Source organism: Gracilinanus agilis, chromosome 4 (genome assembly GCF_016433145.1).
Source record: "Gracilinanus agilis isolate LMUSP501 chromosome 4, AgileGrace, whole genome shotgun sequence".
Taxonomy (NCBI): domain Eukaryota; kingdom Metazoa; phylum Chordata; class Mammalia; order Didelphimorphia; family Didelphidae; genus Gracilinanus; species Gracilinanus agilis.
In genome coordinates, this window is record NC_058133.1 from 199,379,304 (window position 1) to 199,398,587 (window position 19,284).

A 19,284-nucleotide genomic window follows, 5' to 3' on the forward strand; every position below is an offset into this window, starting at 1 on the left:
AGATATTTACTAGCTTTGAAACCCTGGACAAGTCATTTAAACTGTCTTTGCCTCAGTTTCCTCATCTGTAAAAGGAGCTGGAGAAGGAAATGGCAAAGTATTCCAGTATCTTTGCCATGAAAAAGAAAACCCCAAATGGGATCACAAAGAATCAAAAGTCAGAAACAACTGAAAAAAAAAAAGCACTAAATAACAATAGCTATTGCTAATGCTTTTGAGTTTGCCAAGCACTTTACCTCTATGAGCATTTTGTTATATTATATAATTATACTATATTATATAATACATATTATCTTTATGCTCCTTACCCTCAGCCCTTAACTATGAGTATCTTCCAAGTCTCTGGAATTCTCTTCCTTCTCTTTCAGTAAACTCATGAGGGTTTTTCATCAGAACGCAAATGACAAATAGTTCTACATAACCAGTCCCATAAGTCTCCCAGAGCTTCAGTCTGGAATCACTAACTGCCTATGGAACATCTCAAACTATATGTCCCAGAAGTATGTCAAACACAACATGTCCAAAAAAGAATTTATTAGTTCCCCTACTTCCAATCTTTCTTATTTATAAGGGAAACACTATTCTTACACTCTTGTAGGTTCCTAACCTCGGTGGTGTCAGACTCAAATAAATATTTGAATCCTTAACCATACATAAGGACCCCTATCAGCCACATATCAACTTAATTTTAAAATGTTATGCTATTTTAATTTTTTTTAATTTATTGTGCTAAATATTTCCCAGTTGACACTAATACACTGTTGGTGGAACTGTGAACTGATACAACCATTCTGGAGAGCAATATGGAACCAGGCTCAAAAGGCCATAAAATTCTGCATACCCTTTGACCCAGCAATGCTTCTTCTGGGTCTGTATCCCAAAGAGATCAGAGATAAGAGGAAAGGATCCACCTATATGAAAACATTTTTATCAGCTCTTTTTGTAGTGGCAAAGTATTGGAAATTGAGGGGTTGTCCATCTCTTGGGGAATGGATGAATAACTTGTAACATATAATTGTAATGGAATGCCATTGGACCATAAGAAATGACAAATAGGGCAGAGCCAAGATGGTGAAGAAGGTACAGGGACTCATCTGATTTCTACCAAAGCAATGATATAATGCCCCCAGATGAATTCTGGAACTGCGTAAACCACAAAAAGACAAGGTGAAGTAATTTTTCAGTCCAAAACAACTTAAAAGGTCAGCACAAGGGATCTAATGTTCCATGGTAGAGGTGGAGCACAGGACACCAGGACAGGCCCTTTAGAGGCAACAGACCATGGACACAACTAAAGCAACAGCCAAGGCTTCTGGAACTTGCAGTCACAGGATGGTAAGGGGAGGGGAGGGGTGGGAGTGTCAGACAACTGCTCAGAAAATTAAAGGGGTCTCTTTGCTGGCTCTGAAAATGCTCTCCACAGCCAAAGAAGGGACTGTTGGAGTCTGAGTGAAGATCAAAGCATGCCATCTTCCACTCTATTTCCTTCATGGGATTTCCATTGTATGTGTTTCATATGACTTCCATCAAGATTTGAGCAATATGGAAATATATGTTGCATAAAAGCACTGGCCTAACCTAATTCAAACTATTTACTGCCTCTGGGGGGCGGGTAAGGAAGGGAGGGAGGGAGAAAATCTGAGTCCTAAAATATCAAAAAGCAATTGGTAAAAATTGTTTCTACATGCAACTGAAAAAATAAGATAAAATAAATCTTTTTCCAATTACATTTTAATCCATTTTCACAGTACTTGGGTGTACCAGAGTCACACAACTAGGAAGTGTCTAAGGCCAAATCTGAACCTGGGACTTCCCATCTCTAGCCACCTGGCACCTACTATCTATCAGACATTGTGCTAAGCACTTTACAAGAGACAAGTGCTATTACTATCTTCATATTACAGTTTAGGAAACTGAGGCAAACAAGTTGAATGACTTGCCCAGGGTCTCAAAGATAGTAAATGTCTGAGGCTACATTTGAACTCAAAACTTCCTGATTTCAGACTCAGTGCTCTATCTACTATGCTGCCTAGCTATTTTTTATATTTATCCACATATATATATATATATGACATATATATATATATATACTTGTGTCTCCCTGTTAGAATATAAGCTACTTGAAAGTAGAAATCATTTCAACTTTTGCATTTGCATCCCTAGCATCTAGCACAGTGTCTGGCACATTGTAGACATTTTTTTTTTAAACCTTTACCTTCCATCTTGGAGTTAATACTGTGTATTGGCTCCAAGGCAGAAGAGTAGTAAGGGTTAGGCAATGGGGATAAGTGACTTGCCCAGGGTCACACAGCTAGGAAGTGTCTGAGGCCGGATTTGAACCTGGGACCTCCTGTCTCTAGGCCTGGCTCTCAATCCACTGAACTACCCAGCTGCCCCACATTTAATAAATATTTAATAAATGCTTGTTGATTGACATTAGTCAGTCAATAAATATTTATTAAGCACCTTAATGTGCCAGCTAAATCCTAAGGATACAAAGAAAAGCAAAATAAACAGATCCTGCCCTCGAGGAGCTCACTGTCTAATGGGGACACAACAAGGAAATATATATATATATATATATATATATATATATATATACACACACACAGGATAAATAGAAAATAATCAGTAAAAGGAAGGTACTAGAATTAAGAGGGACTGGGAAAGGCTTCATGTAGAGTGGTGATGGCAAACCTATGACACATGTGTGTCACACATAGCCATTTTCAATGACATGCAGCCGCATATGGCCACATACAGAGAAGTCTGGGGCCATATGCTAAGGATGAAACATTTGCTATAGTGTAGTGTAGACACTCTGTGCACTATAGATGACAATTCTACCTATATTAACTTATCTATTTTGGTTTATTAAAAACAATTATATATTACAATTGTACATTGTTGTTATTTAAACTATAAATATTGCAGAATTATGGGTTTTTTCTCAAAGTGACATGCCATCCGAGTTATGCTCGTTTTTTTGGCAAATTTTAACACACCAAGCTCAAAAGGTTGCCCATCACTGCTATAGAGGGTAGGATGTTAGCTGGAGGTGGAGATGAAGAAGGAGAGCATTAGGGGGCAGCTGGATAGCTCAGTGGATTGAGAGCCAGGCCTAGAGACGGGAGGTCCTAGGTTCAAATCCGGACTCAGACACCTCCCAGCTGTGTGACCCTGGGCAAGTCACTTGACCCCCATTGCCCACCCTTACCACTCTTCCATCAAGGAGCCAATACACAGAAGTTAAGGGTTAAAAAAAAAAAAAAAAAAAAAAAAAAAGGAGAGCATTCCATGCATGAGAGATAGTCAGTGAATCTATATCAAGAATAGAAGACTGAGGAGACAGGATGGAGAATTAGGAATTTATTTGAGGAGAGAGAGATAAGGAACTCATTTTTAAATTATTTTATTATTTCAAAAGCTTACAAATAAAACAAAACAAGCATTTTCATAAACTATTTTTTCATAGTGTTCATTATTGTGAGTAATCTTATAAAACCAAAACCCCAAAACACAAACCCAAATAAACAATTAGCATTTTCATACATAAAGAAAAAGAAGAGGGCAGCTAGGTGGCTCAGTGGATTAAGAACCAGACCTAATGATAGAAGGTTCAAATTAGGCCTCAGACACTTCCTAGCTATGTGATCTGGGGTAACTCACTTAACCCCACTGCCTAGCCCTTACTGTTCTTCTGCCTTGGAAACAAAACACAGTATTGATTCTAAGACAGAAGGTAAGGGTTCAAAAAGAAAAAAAGAAAATTTACCACAAAGAAAAAGATATTACATAAATGAAATCACAGACCTATATGTATACCTTTCTTTTTTTCATATCTGTATAATAGATCCTGTCCACTAATAGATTCCTCTCCATTCTCCCTGCATCACTTAGGACTGTGATGGCAAACCTATGCCACACATGCCAAAAAAGGCACATCTGCAGTCTCCTGCCAGAGTTACTAGAAAGTCAGAGGGACTGGGTGGGGGGGAGGGTGCTCCCTTCCCCCTCTTTGAGAGCCTGGGGACATCCCTCACTTTCCCTGACCCTCTGCTCAGCAGACCTCTGTCAGGGGTTAGGTGGGGCAGAGTACTCAGTCTGGGGGGGGGGGGGGGGGGGGGGAACAGGCTCAACACTCTATCTTTAAAAGATTCACCATCACTGATGTAGGATATCATCAGGGAAGCCAACATGTTAATATAAATTAGGTCTTTTGCTATTAAACCCCCATCTTGACTTGGCCCCTCCATAGAAACTAGGTCTTAAATATTTTATCTTTCTGTTCACTTTCTGGAGGTGCCATTCTGTGTAGATAGAAACCACTCCCTAAGTTTGTCCTACCCTGCATCCCATTTTATGTGGGTACTTTGTGTGACAGAGTGGGACAGAAGTAAAAAGGTGTGGTGCATGAGGGAGCTCTCTCTCTCAGGGTTGGCACTTTGGTGGAAGACATTCTGGAGCAGGAGTTTTGGTGCCTGCTGGGCACTCGAGGGTTTTTTGTAGACTTTAACGGCTTGGCTTGCTTCCTGTCTCCTTCCTATATTTCCCTCTTTTTGCTTTTTCTCCATTTTTATTAAAACTTCATTGTTAAGAGCTACTGAACAGATTTCTGACTTGAGAGTTAATTTTATAGACAGCAACCACAATCTTTTCTTTAATTAATATTACATTTAATATTTTACTTTCATTATTACAATTCTCAGTTTCTCCTTTTAGTTCTGTGGCTAGGTACAATGTCTCCTGGTTCTACTCATTTCACTGTTCATTACCTCATAAAGTTTTTCCAGACTTTTTAAAAAATCAGTTTGTTCATTTTGACTTTTGGCACAGTAGTATTCCATCACAGTCACATTCGACCATTTGTTTAGAGGGTTAGGGACTTGAGAATGACTTCCTGAAGGTGATTTTATTCCAGAGAGAGTCAGGACTTAGTGAAAAGTAGGACCCTGGCCCAGGGGAATGCCTGATACTAAAACTCAAAGACAGTAAGCCTAGCTGGGTGATATCTGTCAGGCAGGACAAGGGTCCAAACCAAGTCTGCCTTTAAAACAAGGAAAAATTGTAGAGGGGGACATTAAAGGAGTCAAACTCTCAGCGTTGTTGGTCTCTTGGTCAGGATCAAGTTGGTTCTAGTTGTTTCTAAGCAGATCAGGTTCAGATGGAGCAGTGAGAAGGGAAAGGGAGAAAGGGAGGGTTAGAAGAGAGGATGAGTCCACAGGGGGTGGACCACTAATGGGGAGGGGAACTGGATCTTTGATGACATTGGTTCATTGACCTGCTCCTAGATTCCCAAGCAGGAAATGAGTGGGGGGGGGGGGGGGGAAGAGAATCAATCTAGTTAGTTAGAAGTACAACACTGCTCTTCCCCTCCCTGACCCTCCCCTTCTCTAAACTTCAGCTGAGGACAGCAAGTGATAGAAAAACAAACTGGAGCTTGTGTTTACATGGGGGAAGGGGGAGGAGGGATGAACCTCTGTCATTATCCCACCCTGCCTCCTGTCCAAATCCTTGTCCCAGCCCTCTGCCCTCCCCACTCTGATCCCCTCATCCTGGTCCAGAGGAGGCCAATAGAAAGGGTCAGAGAGCCTTTAATTCCCAGACTCCCCTTAATCTTTTCTCTAACTCTGCAATCGTCCCTCAGCCCCTCAACCCCCCACCCCACCCCAGCTCCTCTCCCACCCAATGTCGATCTCTTCTCCTTGGGCCTAACCCTGCCACCAGGCTTTGCTGGCCCAGTATCCCATCCGTTTCTGTTCCTGGAACTGGCCCTGGCAACAGTTCAAAAGCAGCCCCGCTCGTCTTATCTCGGGAACCGCATGACTTAGGGCTTGCTCTGTTGTCTGCCGTGGCGGATGGGAGGGATGGTTGGGATGGGAGGGATGGGACACCTGGGTGGTCCGTCTCCGGGTCCCGCCTCTTAACCTCGCCCTAAATAGGTCTTCGAGCTGAGTCCCGCCCCTCAGCTGCCCCGGTCTGGACCCCGCCCCCCTCTGGGTTAAGAGTCCGGGGGGAGCCCGGCGCCCAGTCCATACAGTCTCAAGCTGGGTGGCCGACGGGGTTACCATGGCGACAGCTCCAGTGACCCGAACCCTGACCGGGATGGCCGCGGCTGCAGGGATAGGGGTGGGGACCGGGGCAAATTCGCGACTCCGAGCTCTGGGGGTTTCTCGCAGACTAAGCAGTAGTGCTAGGCGCCGGGGATCCGGGGGTGCCAGTCCTGGTCGCCGCCTCAGTACTGCCCGGGTCCGGACCCAACCGCCGCGGGAGGAGGCCGAGCGCGGTCCCGAAGAGGCAGCAGGTGACAGGGGACCTCCGCCCGGAGTGGGTCCGCCTGCCGCCGTCACGCTCCCGCGGCCAGCAGCCTCGCCGCCGCAGCAGCCGAAGCTGCCGCCTGCTGTGGCCCCCGCGCTGCGTTCCAGCGGGTCGCTGGTCCAGCGGGACATCCAGGCGTTTCTGAGTGAGTGTGGGGCCAGTCCCGGGGAGGCGAGGCATTGGCTCACCCAGTTCCAGACCACCTATGACTCGGCGGACAAACCTTTTGCCATCATCGAGGTGAGACACGTCCTGGGCAGGGGCTGGCACTGGTATGTCTCGATATGGGGCTTGGCATATCGCGACAGGGAGCCTGCCATTATCACTGGTCGGAGATGCCAGGGCAAAACTAATGGGACTCCTTCTATTGGGGAAGGGAAGTGTGGATGGCCCCTGGCAAGCTACAGATGGGGCCTTGGTGCAGTCACTGAGCGCAAGGGCACCTGTGACCCTGCAAATGGGCAGCATGCGTGAGGTTGGAGAGGAGCTGTCCCAGCACCGGACTGCCCACCTTAGGAGAGCTTTCCTTCGGCCTGACCACTGACTAGTAGGGTTAAATGGTGTCTCCCCTTGATGGGGCATGCTTCACAGACTAGGGGAAACTGGGAGGCAAAGGGGTGTCACAGGATATAATGTGAGAAACACAGAAACTACTTGGGGGACTAGGGTGGAGCGGGAAGGAGCTACTGCTGGAATTCAGAGGTTGGATTCAGAGGTCGTGGCAGTTGAGAAAGGAAAAGAATGGGAGAACAGCCAGCCTGTTTCTGGCCCACCCCCAACAGCCTATGCCCCACCTACCCAGCCCTATGTAAGCCCTGGAGTCCAAGGCCATCTCAGAGCAGGGGGAGGGGACCGTTGAAGGAACCAGAATGAGGTTGGGGGGTGGGGAGAACAAAGGGCAGAGCAGCGGTCCAAGGTGAGATATGGAGTAATCCGAGGCCCTTAGAGTTGGGCATGGGCTGGGAGGAAGAAAGGGGAAGGATCCTGGGAAGGTGCTGCTGAAACCCGCAGAGGCTCAGGACCCTATGGAACCCTCCCTCCCCCACATGGTTGTGCTCAGGACAGGGCCAGGACAAAGGGGCATAGGTGGCGGTGGACATTGGACACCTTGGCAGATGGCAGCCAAGGAGGATATGGGAGACACCCACAGGAATCATCTGTAGGCACGAGGGCACTGGCATTACACAGCAAAAGGCTCACATGTGAAGGACACCCAAAATAATAGTGACCCTGGGTCACATAAGGGTGAGAATATTAAGTGCACATTTAGTGGCTGGGCCATACCCAACGCTCTGATCGCCTCCTCTGAAGGTGGATGAAGCTGTGTTCAGGTGCACAGAGGCAGTCCTAAGTCTGGCCTTCGCCCTAGCCTTCCTGCAACGGATGGATATGAAGCCACTTGTGGTTCTTGGACTCCCAGCACCCACTGCAGCCTCTGGCCGCCTTTCCTTCTGGGAGGCCAAGACTCAAATGGCTCAAAGCTGCAAGATCCTTGCAGACTCCCTTAGACACAATGCAGCCACAGCTGTGCCCTTTTTTGGAGGAGGGTCTGTGCTGAGCGCTGCTGAACCTGCCCCCCATGCCACGTAAGTACCTTTCATCTCCTCGTCCACTATTCCCTAGGCACCCTCAACCTTCCTTGCTCCTACTCTGCAGTGATCACTCTATGCCAACCAAATATGTAGCACCCACACTTTGAGTTCCATGGGTGACTCAGTCTATCCCTAATCCTGACAGTACTATTCCCTAGCTCATCTTTGCTGACTTCTTTGCTAACTCCTTCCAGGTTAATAGTAGCCCTCCCTTCCTAAACCCATATACTTCCAAGCCTGCCATCTCCCCACACACCAGAGAAGGTTGGTGCCTTGTTCTTCTGTGCCTCCTGCTCCCTGAGTTATGGAACCCCAGATAGCTGAGCCCCTACTGCAACTCTTACCTGCAGCTATGGGGGCATTGTCTCTGTGGAGACAGACCTGCTAAAATGGTGCCTGGAGTCGGGTAGCATCCCCATCCTGTGTCCTATTGGCGAGACAGGTGCCCGGCGCTCTGTGCTGCTCAACTCCTTGGAGGTCACTGCCGCTCTGGCCAAGGCCCTGCTGCCCACCAAGATCATCTTTCTCAACACCACAGGGGGCCTCCGGGATGCTCATGAGAAGGTACTGGAACTTGGGGAACATGGAACCATCTTGCCAATCTTCCATTTTCCTGTCTTCTTCCTACACCAACCCTAGGAACTTGGGTCTGGAGCCCCATATTCTCCCAAGTAAACAGCACAAAAAGTTGAAAGCTAAATTGGATTGTCCCTTATCTAGTGGCCTTTCTTTGCCTCCCAAATATCACCTTGCACTCATTCCCTCTGGATTCAGAGATGCCCAAGACCCCACATTGAACTCCGTGAAGGGGCTGGGACCCTTCAGGAGGAATCAGGTTTATACCTAAAGAACCTGTTGAGATCAGACCAACCTCTGAATTTTTCTTTAAAAAAAGTTTAATCCTTGCATTTTTGTTTTTATGCTAGTTATTTCCTTTAACATCTTTTATTCTATCATCATCAAACCCTTCTGTGTAACAAAGTAAAATAATATGCAAAGCCAACAACTGACAGGGCAGCCATGCCTGACAATGAAGGAAAATTACTTGCCCAAGGCCACCTCTCTACCAAAAGGGAAGACATTTCCTTTATCAGTTCTCCAAGATATATATATTTTTTTAGGCAAACAGGTTAAGTGACTTGCCCAGGGTCATGTGCTAGTAAATGTCTGAGGCCAGATTTGAACTCAGAAAGACATCTTCCTGACTCTAGGCCAATCCACGGCACCACCTAGCTACCCCCAGTTCTCCAAGATTCTTCCATTAGTCATTGTGTAGAGTTCTTTTGGTTCTGCAATCAGAGAAAGGGGCTAGTGAGAATCACTGTAATGATCTCCCCTTGCCTCTAGGTTTTGAGTAATGTGAACTTGCCAGCTGACCTGGACTTAGTGACAAATGCCCAGTGGCTGAACCGCAAGGAGAGGCAGCAAATTCGGCTCATTGTGGATGTGCTGAGCCGACTATCCCATGACTCTTCAGCTGTTATTACATCTGCCAATACCTTACTTACAGAACTTTTCAGCAACAAAGGTAAGCCTAGCCAGTGGAGAGAGATCTACCAAAAATGGGTATGATAAATGCTTTCAGGGTATCAGTGGGCATGTAAGATTAGCGACCAAAGGGGTATAGCAACACACAGGGCAGACTCATGGCAATATCTATTTGGTTACTAATTTTTTCCCCCTTAGTTCCTAATGGTTCCCAGGGGAAGGTGGTGACAGTAGCATGGGGAAATCTCACAGTGGGGCAACTGACCCATACCAAAATAGAGTTGGAGTCTTGGGGAGATGCTTTTTCAAGCCAGGTCAGCACCACATTCCCTTTGGGGGAGAGCGGCATTTGGGGGAAATGAGTAGGCCACTGCCTGGTGCTGGCCAAGGGGGCAGAATTGGGAATATTGGGAAGAGGGAAGTCATAGTGGAATCCCTGTTACCTTCCAGTAGCAGGACAGGGGTAGTGATGGGGGGTAGACAGTGCAGCTGCCCTGTTACCTCCCTGTTCTAGGATCGGGGACCCTCTTTAAGAATGCCGAGCGGATGCTCCGAGTAGACAGCCTAGAGAAGTTGGATCAGACACGGTTGGTGGACCTTGTAAACTCGAGTTTTGGCAAGAAGCTTCGGGATGACTATTTGGCCTCTCTTCGACCACGGCTGCACTCCATTTACTATTCTGAAGGGTGAGCTGAGGTAGTGTCAGCCTAGGGCTGGGGCCTGTGCCAAGGGAAGCGTCTGTGGCTCCTTGAGGAGTCAGACAGGGGCTGAGGCCAGAGAGAGTGAGGTGGGAGACAGAGGATAAATTGTACCAACTATCATAAAGAGTCTGACCTGAGGAATTTCTGGGAAATGTTGACAAGCCCCACAGGTCTCTAGTCCAGTGGAAGGATAGAGGAAGCTGCTTGGTGAGGTTGGGGATGATAAGGATGGGAACCCTGACCCTAAGCCACTTCCCCTGGCTCCAGGTACAATGCTGCAGCCATCCTGACTACTGAACCTGTGCTGGGGGGCACCCGATACCTGGACAAGTTTGTGGTGAACTCTAGCCGGAAAGGCCAGGGCTCGGGCCAGATGCTCTGGGAATGCATGAGGCAGGATCTGCATCGACTGTTCTGGAGATCCCGTGTCACCAATCCTATCAATCCTTGGTAAGCACCGTCTATATTTGAACTCTTAAAGACACTAGAGAGATCATCTAGACCCATCTAGACTCATTTGACCAATGAGAACCCTCAAAAAATGGAAACCCATGGTCACATAGCAAGTTAGTGATGGCCAGAGACTGGAATCTGGGTTCCTCTCTCTCCTGGCCCAATGCACTTACACTGCTGATGTGAATGGCACCCTGGAATTGTGCCTATGACATTCTCTCCAAGTCTACAAACCCATTCCTAGGGTTTAAGGAGCAGCTGCTATTGCCATCAAAGGGCTGGCAGATCTGTCTCATTGACCCTCCTGTGGTCCAGACTTCCCTTACCACCCCCAGGAATCCTAATGTCGTTTCTGCATGCCAAACAAGGCCTCCCCTGGGTGCAGATTTCCCAGAGCCCAGGATTTCTCCAGAGATCACACCCCTTCCCCTTTCTTTTGTCACATCCCTGCCAGTGAGGAGCTAGGGATTGATTGGTGCTCAAAGGATAGTAACAAATTCACTTTCATCTAGTTAAAAAGATGCTCTGTGACCCTTTAAGCCTAGATATCTATAACCATTCACTTTGGTTCAGCTTGTTCCCAGTCCAGTCTGGTCTCCCTTTAAGTCTGGATTCAGCTCATCTGTCCCTGCTTCAGTCCAAGCTAAATTTTCCCTAAGCATTCCACTCACCCTCTCAGAAAGCAATTGAGCACCTCTGATTTTCCAAGTCCTACTTCTTTCTACCTTAGGCCTAGCTGCTGCACCCAGTCTCCTGCTATTCACTGAGCAATAGTTCTACTCAAGCTTGTTTCCTTTAAGAAGCCAAGTATGTGTGCACAGCTGATTGGCAAATCTGCAGCACTTCAGGCTTTTATTTATACTAATTCAATGACTTCCTCTACCAGATAAGACTCCTTTCCATCCTTCTGGACCAGGAGTCTATGCATTCTTTAAACAACAACAAACAAAAAAAATAACTGTATTTCAGCATAATAATTTTCTCTATAATGTATTTTATTTTATGCATTTAAAAACACAATTCTGAGAAGGGGTCCACAGGCTTCCCCAGACTACTACAGACAGGGAACATGGCGCCATAAGAGCCCCTGGGTTAGACATAGGCAATGGTTCTCCTGCTTCTACTCAGCCATCCCCTGCCCCTCCCTCCCAGCAGAGCTTTGCTGGATTCTCCTCTCCCAAGCAATAAGCAAAGGATTATAGTTCTAGGGAAAAGGACCCTGAACTGCTGGAAGGAGGGGATTCAGACTAGGCCAAGAAAATATTGAGATGACACTCCAGCATTTCAGAACAATAACCTGCCCCCTTGTTAGACAAAGCATGACACTACCCAGAAAGAAGAAAGCATGGACCTCTCAGTGTCCAAGTCAAGGAATCCTCCCTACCAGCCAGGGCAATTGGGAGTTCTGGGATTGAAGGAGGGCCCCCATGCACTGACATGCTCCCTCCCCACCCCAGGTACTTTAAGAACTGTGATGGCAGCTTCTCCAACAAACAGTGGATCTTCTTCTGGTTTGGCCTGTCTGACATCCGTGACTCCTATGAGCTTGTAAATCATGCCAAGGGACTGCCCGACTCCTTCTGCAAACCTGCCTCCGACCCAGGCAGTTGATAAGAACCATCAACCCTTCATGCCCCAGCCCAACTGAGGGCACACTCATGAGCCATGCTGAGGCAGTGGTCCCCAGGAAGTTAGGAGACAAGCCTAGGCTTGCTGGCTGAGGATCTTGCAAAGAAGGGGAGAGGTGAAGGCCTTGAGGTCCTTGTACTCTGGGGAGGGGAAGGAGCCAGTGAAGTAGCAGAAACAGGGAGGCTGGCTCAGCTAGAGGAAGTATGGGTACTGCCAGCTGCTCCAAAGCAACTGGTACCTATTTCTTTATCAGCTCCGGAAACCCCTATCCTATCAGGGCTCCTAACCCCAGCCAACTGATATGTGGGTGAAATACACGGCCACCTCCGTGTGTGATCCAAGGCTTCCTGTCCCCAGATATCACCCTCGCCTACCCTAAATTTCGCCATTTAAGATAAGTTTTTCCAGTCTTAGGTTTGGTTTCTCTTGAATCTCCTACTTAAATTTTTAGCTTTCAGATTGGGCAAGGTGGGGTGGAAGGAGGAACAATTGACAATGAAAGAGAGCAAAGTCCTGAAAGGATAGGTCACAGAAGAGGTTCTTGGGGTTGGAAAGAAAAATAGCAAAGTAGAAGCATTTTCTTTTCTTTTCTTTTTAAAACCCTTACCTTCTGTCTTAGAATCAATACTAAGTACTAGCTCCAAGGCAGAAGAGCAGTAAGGAGGAGGTAATTGGGGTTAAAAGACTTGCCCAGGGTCAAACAGCTAGGAAGTATCTCAGGCCAGATCTGAATCCAGACCTAGCTCTCTATCCACTGAGCTACCTAACTGCCCCTGGCATGTTGTTTTCAGAGCCAAATTCTGCTGACCAAGACTTTTCCCCTCACACAAAGACTCTCCTCTTACCTTCCATAAGGATGCAGGGAAGAAAAAGAAGGCGGGGGGGGGGGGGGGGGGGAGGGGGGAGGAGGAAGGAAATGCAGAAGTGATTCCCATCTACAGTTCCCAGGGAACTTCAGGCTAAGCAACAGCCTCAGCCCAAATCCCAAGTCATACTCTCTCTATAGACCAAGATCTCCTCCCCACTACGAAACTCACCTTCCTGATCCAAACTGGGAAGGTGGGCAAAACAGGCCTCTGGAGGGATCCTCCCTCCTTTCCCCTCCTGAAAAGCCAAAAGCTCAGCTCCAATAAGTATAGAAAGCAACATTTCCCCTGTAAAAGCTACTCAAGTAACATCAAATGCCAACATTGGCTGATGCAAGAAAGGAAGAGGCTGACCCATCTACATTTTCATTTTAAAAGCTCAGATGATAGGCTAGATTTTGAGTTTTGGGAGTGGGGCTATCTGCCAACATCTACAAGCCAGGCTACAGCAGGAGCAGGTGCCCAAGTTCCAGTGAGCAGACACTGGGGAGCTAGGGGCCACGAGTCCATTCCAGCCATTGTCATCTTTACTTTTTTGCACATCTGGACAGAAATAAGTCCCTTATTCTTTAGTTATGCAAGATACCAGGTCTCTACATATTTCTTCAATGGCATTGGGCATTAAATGACTTGCCCAGAGACACACGGCTAGGAAGTATATGCATCCAGATTTGAACCAAGGATCTCCTGTCTCTAGGCCTGACTCAATCCACTGAGCTACCTAATTGCCCTTTATAAATAGTTATTTTAAAAAAAGATTGGAGAGTATGGATTGAGGAATTGGCTTGAGTGGTAGCAGGAAAAAAATTAAGTGATCCATCGGGAAAAACTCAAACTGAAGAATGATAATGGAATTGAACTAAAGGTTGTCAGTAGGGGGATTTTAGAGTGGAACTTCCAAAACAGAGAGCAGTCTTCTCTGATGGGTTACAAAGTGGGAGGAAAGAGAAGATATGATCTAGAGTAAAAAACCAACTCATAGCAAAAATGCCTTCAGGGAAACTAGGAAAGCAAATCCATAAAGTATATTTATTTCTGGAATATGGCAGAGTGTACTAAATGTGGGGCAAGGAAAAGGTCAGGAAGAGAGGTGCTCTTGTTCACAGGAAGCTTACCCCACAAATGGGGGCAAAGATGTGGCAGAGCCTGAAGAAGGCTTCAAAAAAAGGTAGATATAATAGGCTGGAGAACAACTCTGTACTAAATCACCTAAGCCTGGGAACCAGCCAAGGAGGAACATGAAACACATTGGTGAAGAGGACTGACAGGCATTGCTCCTGTTCTCCAGAAAACCAGAGAACACTTGAAACTTGAGCTGAGTCTCTTTGGCTACTTGAGTCTGGTCCATGATACTGGACAGATACATGGATAGGGACACATACATACATACACACACACATGCACGTGTACATACTCTCGAAATGTTTTCATCAAGAGTTTAGTGTACTGGACACTGTACAAAAAGAAATACACATATCTTGTCCTTGTTTTTCTCCACGTTTCTGCTTCTCTCCTGATCTGTCTCTGTCTATACAGCCTCTCCCTTCCTCTATCCACCCTAACCCCTACCACAAGCCTCCTCTGATCTTCCTGGAAGTTCCTCTCCTGAGATATTCCCTTCCTGGGTTAGAGGAGCCCTGGGGAATTCATTACCCCACCCTAACCCAGCTGCAAGGGCTTCTCTTTCCCTTGAATTGCATTTCCTAGGGGAACAAGGTAAAGATCCTTTTTGTGACAATCATGACAAAAGGAAGTTTTTTGGTTGTTTTGGATTTTTTTAAAATAAATAAACAGCCTGTGGAAGAAAATTCCCTATACCACCCCCCAAAAAAATCTGCCCCTCTCACCCCATCCCCAATGGGTGCCATTCAGCCATCTGTGGCCAGGATCACTGCAGCCCCAAAGATGCCCACATTCTCGCCAATGAGCTTCATCTGATTCCAAAATTCAACTCGACGAGTGTGGTGCCAATAGATGATGTTTCCATCAATGAGGAGGATGATGAGGGGTAGCAGCACAGCCAGGATCTGAGCAGCCAGGGCCACATAGTAGCCAGAAAGGAAGGCCAGCGCCAGGACACCATAAAGGATGAAGAGCAGCTGGAGTGTAAGCTCCCCTCCAGGGATATGGTTCAGATATGCCAAACGGTCTTCTTTGCTGTGCTGTAGGGAGTAGGCCTAGGGCAGGGAGCAGGGAGGTCAGTAGTCCCTGGGACACAGCCACACCATTAGCCCTAATTGGTTTGCTTTCCCTTTATCTTTGCTAAACTCAACCACTGAATACCCCTTTAGAGATTTACTGATTTGTCCAGGTCATGCCTCCATTTATAGTTGTCTTAAAAATATTCTTAAATCAGGGCAGCTAGATAGCACAGTGGCTAGAGAGCCAGGCCTAGAGCAGACACTTCCTACCTGTGTGAACAAGTTACTTAACACCAACTGCCTAGCCCTTGTTGCTCTTCTACCTTAGGACTGATAGATTCTAAGAGGGAAGGTAAGGGTTTAAAAAATAAAAATTATTCTTAAATTATGCTGACTCCACTGCTGCCATTTCATACCCCTTATCTCTAGCCTTGCTTTTACTGACAGAAGTCTAAACAAGAGTGATGTACTCAAGGTCTCCAGTTCCTCAACTCCCACTTCACTCAACACCTAACTTTGCCAACTAGCCTTCCTCATTCCAAAGCCTTTTAATCCTAACCCCTCCCAACTGATAGATGTAGTGGACCTCTCTGAAGGTTCAATCCCTTCTCTTCTGGCTACAAATGCAATCAGGTCTTCCCTCTCCTGATGAAACTTAGCCTGATACTCCTGCCAACTCTGTTAGCCTATATCTCTCCTCTTTTTTAGACAATCCTCCAAAAAGATGAGTTTGTGTTTATTTAAAGCCTTTACTTCCCAATCACCCACTCAAGTCCTTGCAATTGGGCTTCCTTCTTCCCTACTTTTGCAGAAACTATTTGCTTAGGATCACAAATAAGCTCCTAGTTGACAAATTAAATGGCACTGAGTCTTCCTCCTTTATCCTCTCTAAAACATGATTATTTTTTTAAACTAACATTTTCTGTCTTAGTATCAATTCTAAGATAGATGGGTATGGGCTAGATAATTATTGAGATTAAGTGACTTGCCCAGGAAGACATACCTGGGAAGTGTCTGAGGTCAATTTTGAACCCAGGATCTTCCATCTCTGGGCCTAGCCCTCAATCCAATGAGCCACCTAGTAGCCCTGGTCTTAGACAGAGACAGAAAATCTGGGGAAAATCACCAAAATACCCCAGAAAGGAGGCCTTCACCAGTCTGGGGATGGATGGACATGGAACAGTCAAAGGGAAGAAAGAGGATGAATCATTTTGGCTGCCAGGAACTCATCAGTTGTTCTGCCAGACCATGGAAGAATTACTATAGGTCAGACATCTCAAAGCACTGATAGCTGTGCTATATATGTTTTACAAACCAAACTATGTTTTACAAAAACAGGAGTTATGTCTTTTACAAAGTTTGATTTCAACTGAGTAGAGACAAAAACAGGGAGACTTGCTTTCAAGCCTTGCCTTTGATCCCTTCTAGCTATCTCTGTGTCCCAGACAACTCACTAAGGCAAGTTGCTGATTTGCATAGCTAGAGGGAGTCTCAACACCAAGAGTTCCTGACACTGATGAAATCACAGGTCTGTATTCCTCCAGAAAATATTCAACCCAACTGGATTGCTCAAATATAGGTCACACCTTTCCATCTCTACCCATTTGCCTTCATTTTCTTTCTTTTTTTTTTTTTAAACCTTTACCTTCTGTCTTAGAATCTATACTAAGTATCTGTTCCAAAGCAGAAGAGTAGAGTAAGAGCTAGGCAATGGGGGTTAAGTGCTTGCCCAGGGTCACCAGCTTGGAAGTGCCTGAAATCAAATTTGAACCCAGGTCCTCCCAACTCCAGGTCTGGCGATCTATCCAATTGTGTTACCTATAGCTATTCATGTTTGCCTTCATTTTCACTGTGCCCAACACACACAACTGACCTTACCTCCAAATGAGCCTAGAAGGCCTGGCTTCTCCTCTCTGTACTCTTGATAACTAACACTTTCTTCAAGGCTCAGCTCAAGAGCTCCATCCCCTCCATCAAACTTTCCTTGATTTACTGACTCAAAAGCTTTTTTATGAGTCTTATTTTGTCTTGTGCCAGTAACACAGTAACATCTATATGTATGTTTTGTCTGCCTACTAGCTCCTAGGACTAGTTAGTCCAGATATCTGCTCCTTAATAAGTGTTTATTGAATTGCTGAACTGAACAGTCCAGCTTTATATTAAGTGTAAGCTATGAATTCTGAGGCTGATCCATTTTTCCATTAGCAAAGGGCAGAGTCAGTCTAGAATTATCCCCTTACCAACTTAGTCCATACATGGGATCCTGAACCGAATCAAAGTACTCCAAAGTGCAAATGGAGTCCAGGCTGGGATAAGGTTTCTCAGGCAGAACTAGGATGTGTAGGGTTAATTCTAACCCTTTCCCTAAGGGCAGTGCTGATATAAGAGAAACCACTAAATAACCAGCTTGATACCAGAGACATAGGGAGTCCAGCAAATAAGAACGCCTTTCCCTTAATCACCCAGAAATATGCTCATTATTAAGGCTAAGCTGTTGACCAGAGGATTTGTGGGTTGAGAATGTTTCTTCCTCTCCTAGAAAAGGACAAAATGCCAGCAACCCTCCAGATCTCCAGGCAATGCACAACTAACTCAGGGGAGCCCTACTCCTGTTTGGCTAACTGGAACTCTCTCCCCAAGGACTGGATATTGATGGAAAGACCCATTCCAAACCTTTGGGTGCTCCCAACCTACCACACAGATGAGGTAGATTCCCAAGAACACCTGGCCTGTGGATTGCAGAGAGCGACTCCGTGGTTTCTGGCGATAAATTTCGCCTGCCCCACTAGCCAACACCAGAAAACCACCAATGATGGCAATAGTTCGAGAGTACATTCGGACCTGGAAACGGGAGAAGAGAGCCTATGAGAAACAGATCATCCAAAGAAGCCTCCCCAGAGCAAAGCTTCATTTTTGTCCTTCCCATGACAATCAATTTTTTCTACAACACAAATCTTAATCCCCAGAAAGTCTTTCTTGATGTCTTCTTTTCCTCCCTCCTATCCCCTCTGCCCAGCTCTCCCAGCAAGATTCCTTAAGCCATCTTCCCTCCCAATAATGTGACTGATGTCAAATTTGTCCCTGCTCAATTCTCAGGGGTCCTGACACCACCCCAAAGGGACTAAATGAAGACCTTACCCACTCACCTAGGCACCAACAATGGAATTGACCAAAAGCTGCTATGTATGGCTCTGGCACAGAAACTCTAGTCTTTTGTGCACTTCTTTCTCCTCCCCATCAGGCTGCTACAACCCCAGCCTGAGAAGGACATCACTCACCTTAAGCCAATCTCCATAGTGGACATAGCCCCCTACATATGCCGCATAGGTGCTGACAGCCAGCTGAAGGGCAGCTCCCAGAGCAAACCAACGGCGCTTCACTCCAAATGACATGAAGCTGGCACAGAGGACAGCAGCCCCCATGTCAAAGTACAGGTAGGGAACTGGGATGTCCGGCTTCCTGCAGGGTAAGCAGAGTAGCAATGTGGGGTCCTATAAGATGTCCAGCAAGCACAGTGTTTTTTCTATGTCAGTCTCCTGCTCGGTACTATCGCACACTGTATTTGGAATCAGAAGACCTGTGTTTTAAGTGTGACCCTGGACAAGTCACTTACACATTCCATCTCCCCCAACCCTGTTGCCCAAACTGTAAGATGAGGTCCGCCTAAATGATCCATAAGTAAAGTGTCTTTCAAGTCAACTCAATAAGCATTTATTAAGCGTCTTGTGTGTATAAGGCATTGGGTCTGGGTGAGGGTGGGGTGGGGGTGGAGTCACAAAGAAAAGCTTCCTACTCTAAATATATGATTCTATGAACTCCCATCTTGAAAGCTTTGCGCTGTCACACACCACTCCCCATCCCAGGGCAACCTCGACGAGCAGGAATGCCTCTTCCACCGTTCAGGGCGTGCTACCTTCCCTATCACACCCGCTGTTATCCCGCGCACTAACCCCAAAACCTAGTCCTAGTAGGTGCCTCCCCCAGGAAACCCGCCGGCAGCACAATCCCTTTCCTCCACATCTCGCCCCGCCCCCATCCCCGCACTAACCCACTTCCTCCCCACCTCGCTCCTCCCCCCCCAACCCCTGCACCGCCC

At 46.5% G+C, this 19,284-nt stretch overlaps 2 protein-coding genes across 2 annotated transcripts in view; one reads left to right on the top strand and one right to left on the bottom strand.

Moving 5' to 3' along the window:
• Positions 1 to 6,069: 6,069 nt before the first annotated feature.
• NAGS (N-acetylglutamate synthase) lies at positions 6,070 to 12,801 on the top strand. Its single transcript, XM_044677021.1, has 7 exons — positions 6,070 to 6,558; positions 7,630 to 7,904; positions 8,261 to 8,474; positions 9,258 to 9,438; positions 9,913 to 10,084; positions 10,367 to 10,549; positions 12,010 to 12,801. Exons 1-7 carry the CDS (start codon positions 6,070 to 6,072, stop codon positions 12,161 to 12,163), a joined length of 1,668 nt encoding a protein of 555 aa, XP_044532956.1. The 3' UTR covers positions 12,164 to 12,801.
• A 1,291-nt stretch (positions 12,802 to 14,092) lies between these two features.
• TMEM101 (transmembrane protein 101) overlaps positions 14,093 to 19,284 on the bottom strand; it is a 10,412-nt gene continuing 5,220 nt past the window's right edge. The window contains exons 2-4 of the mRNA XM_044677022.1: positions 18,467 to 18,647; positions 17,883 to 18,029; positions 14,093 to 15,224 (exon numbers count right to left, since the gene is read on the bottom strand). Of these exons, the coding sequence (XP_044532957.1) occupies positions 14,916 to 15,224; positions 17,883 to 18,029; positions 18,467 to 18,647 (637 nt within the window). The 3' untranslated portion in view covers positions 14,093 to 14,915. The remainder of the gene's footprint in view (positions 15,225 to 17,882; positions 18,030 to 18,466; positions 18,648 to 19,284) is intronic.

Bases quoted from the DNA above. Each gene is read 5' to 3' on its own strand.
- NAGS (XM_044677021.1), top strand. From the start codon at position 6,070: ATGGCGACAGCTCCAGTGACCCGAACCCTGACCGGGATGGCCGCGGCT. The intron at 7,905-8,260 runs GTAAGTACCTTT...TCTTACCTGCAG, and splicing joins GAACCTGCCCCCCATGCCAC to CTATGGGGGCATTGTCTCTG. The intron at 9,439-9,912 runs GTAAGCCTAGCC...TCCCTGTTCTAG, and splicing joins AGAACTTTTCAGCAACAAAG to GATCGGGGACCCTCTTTAAG.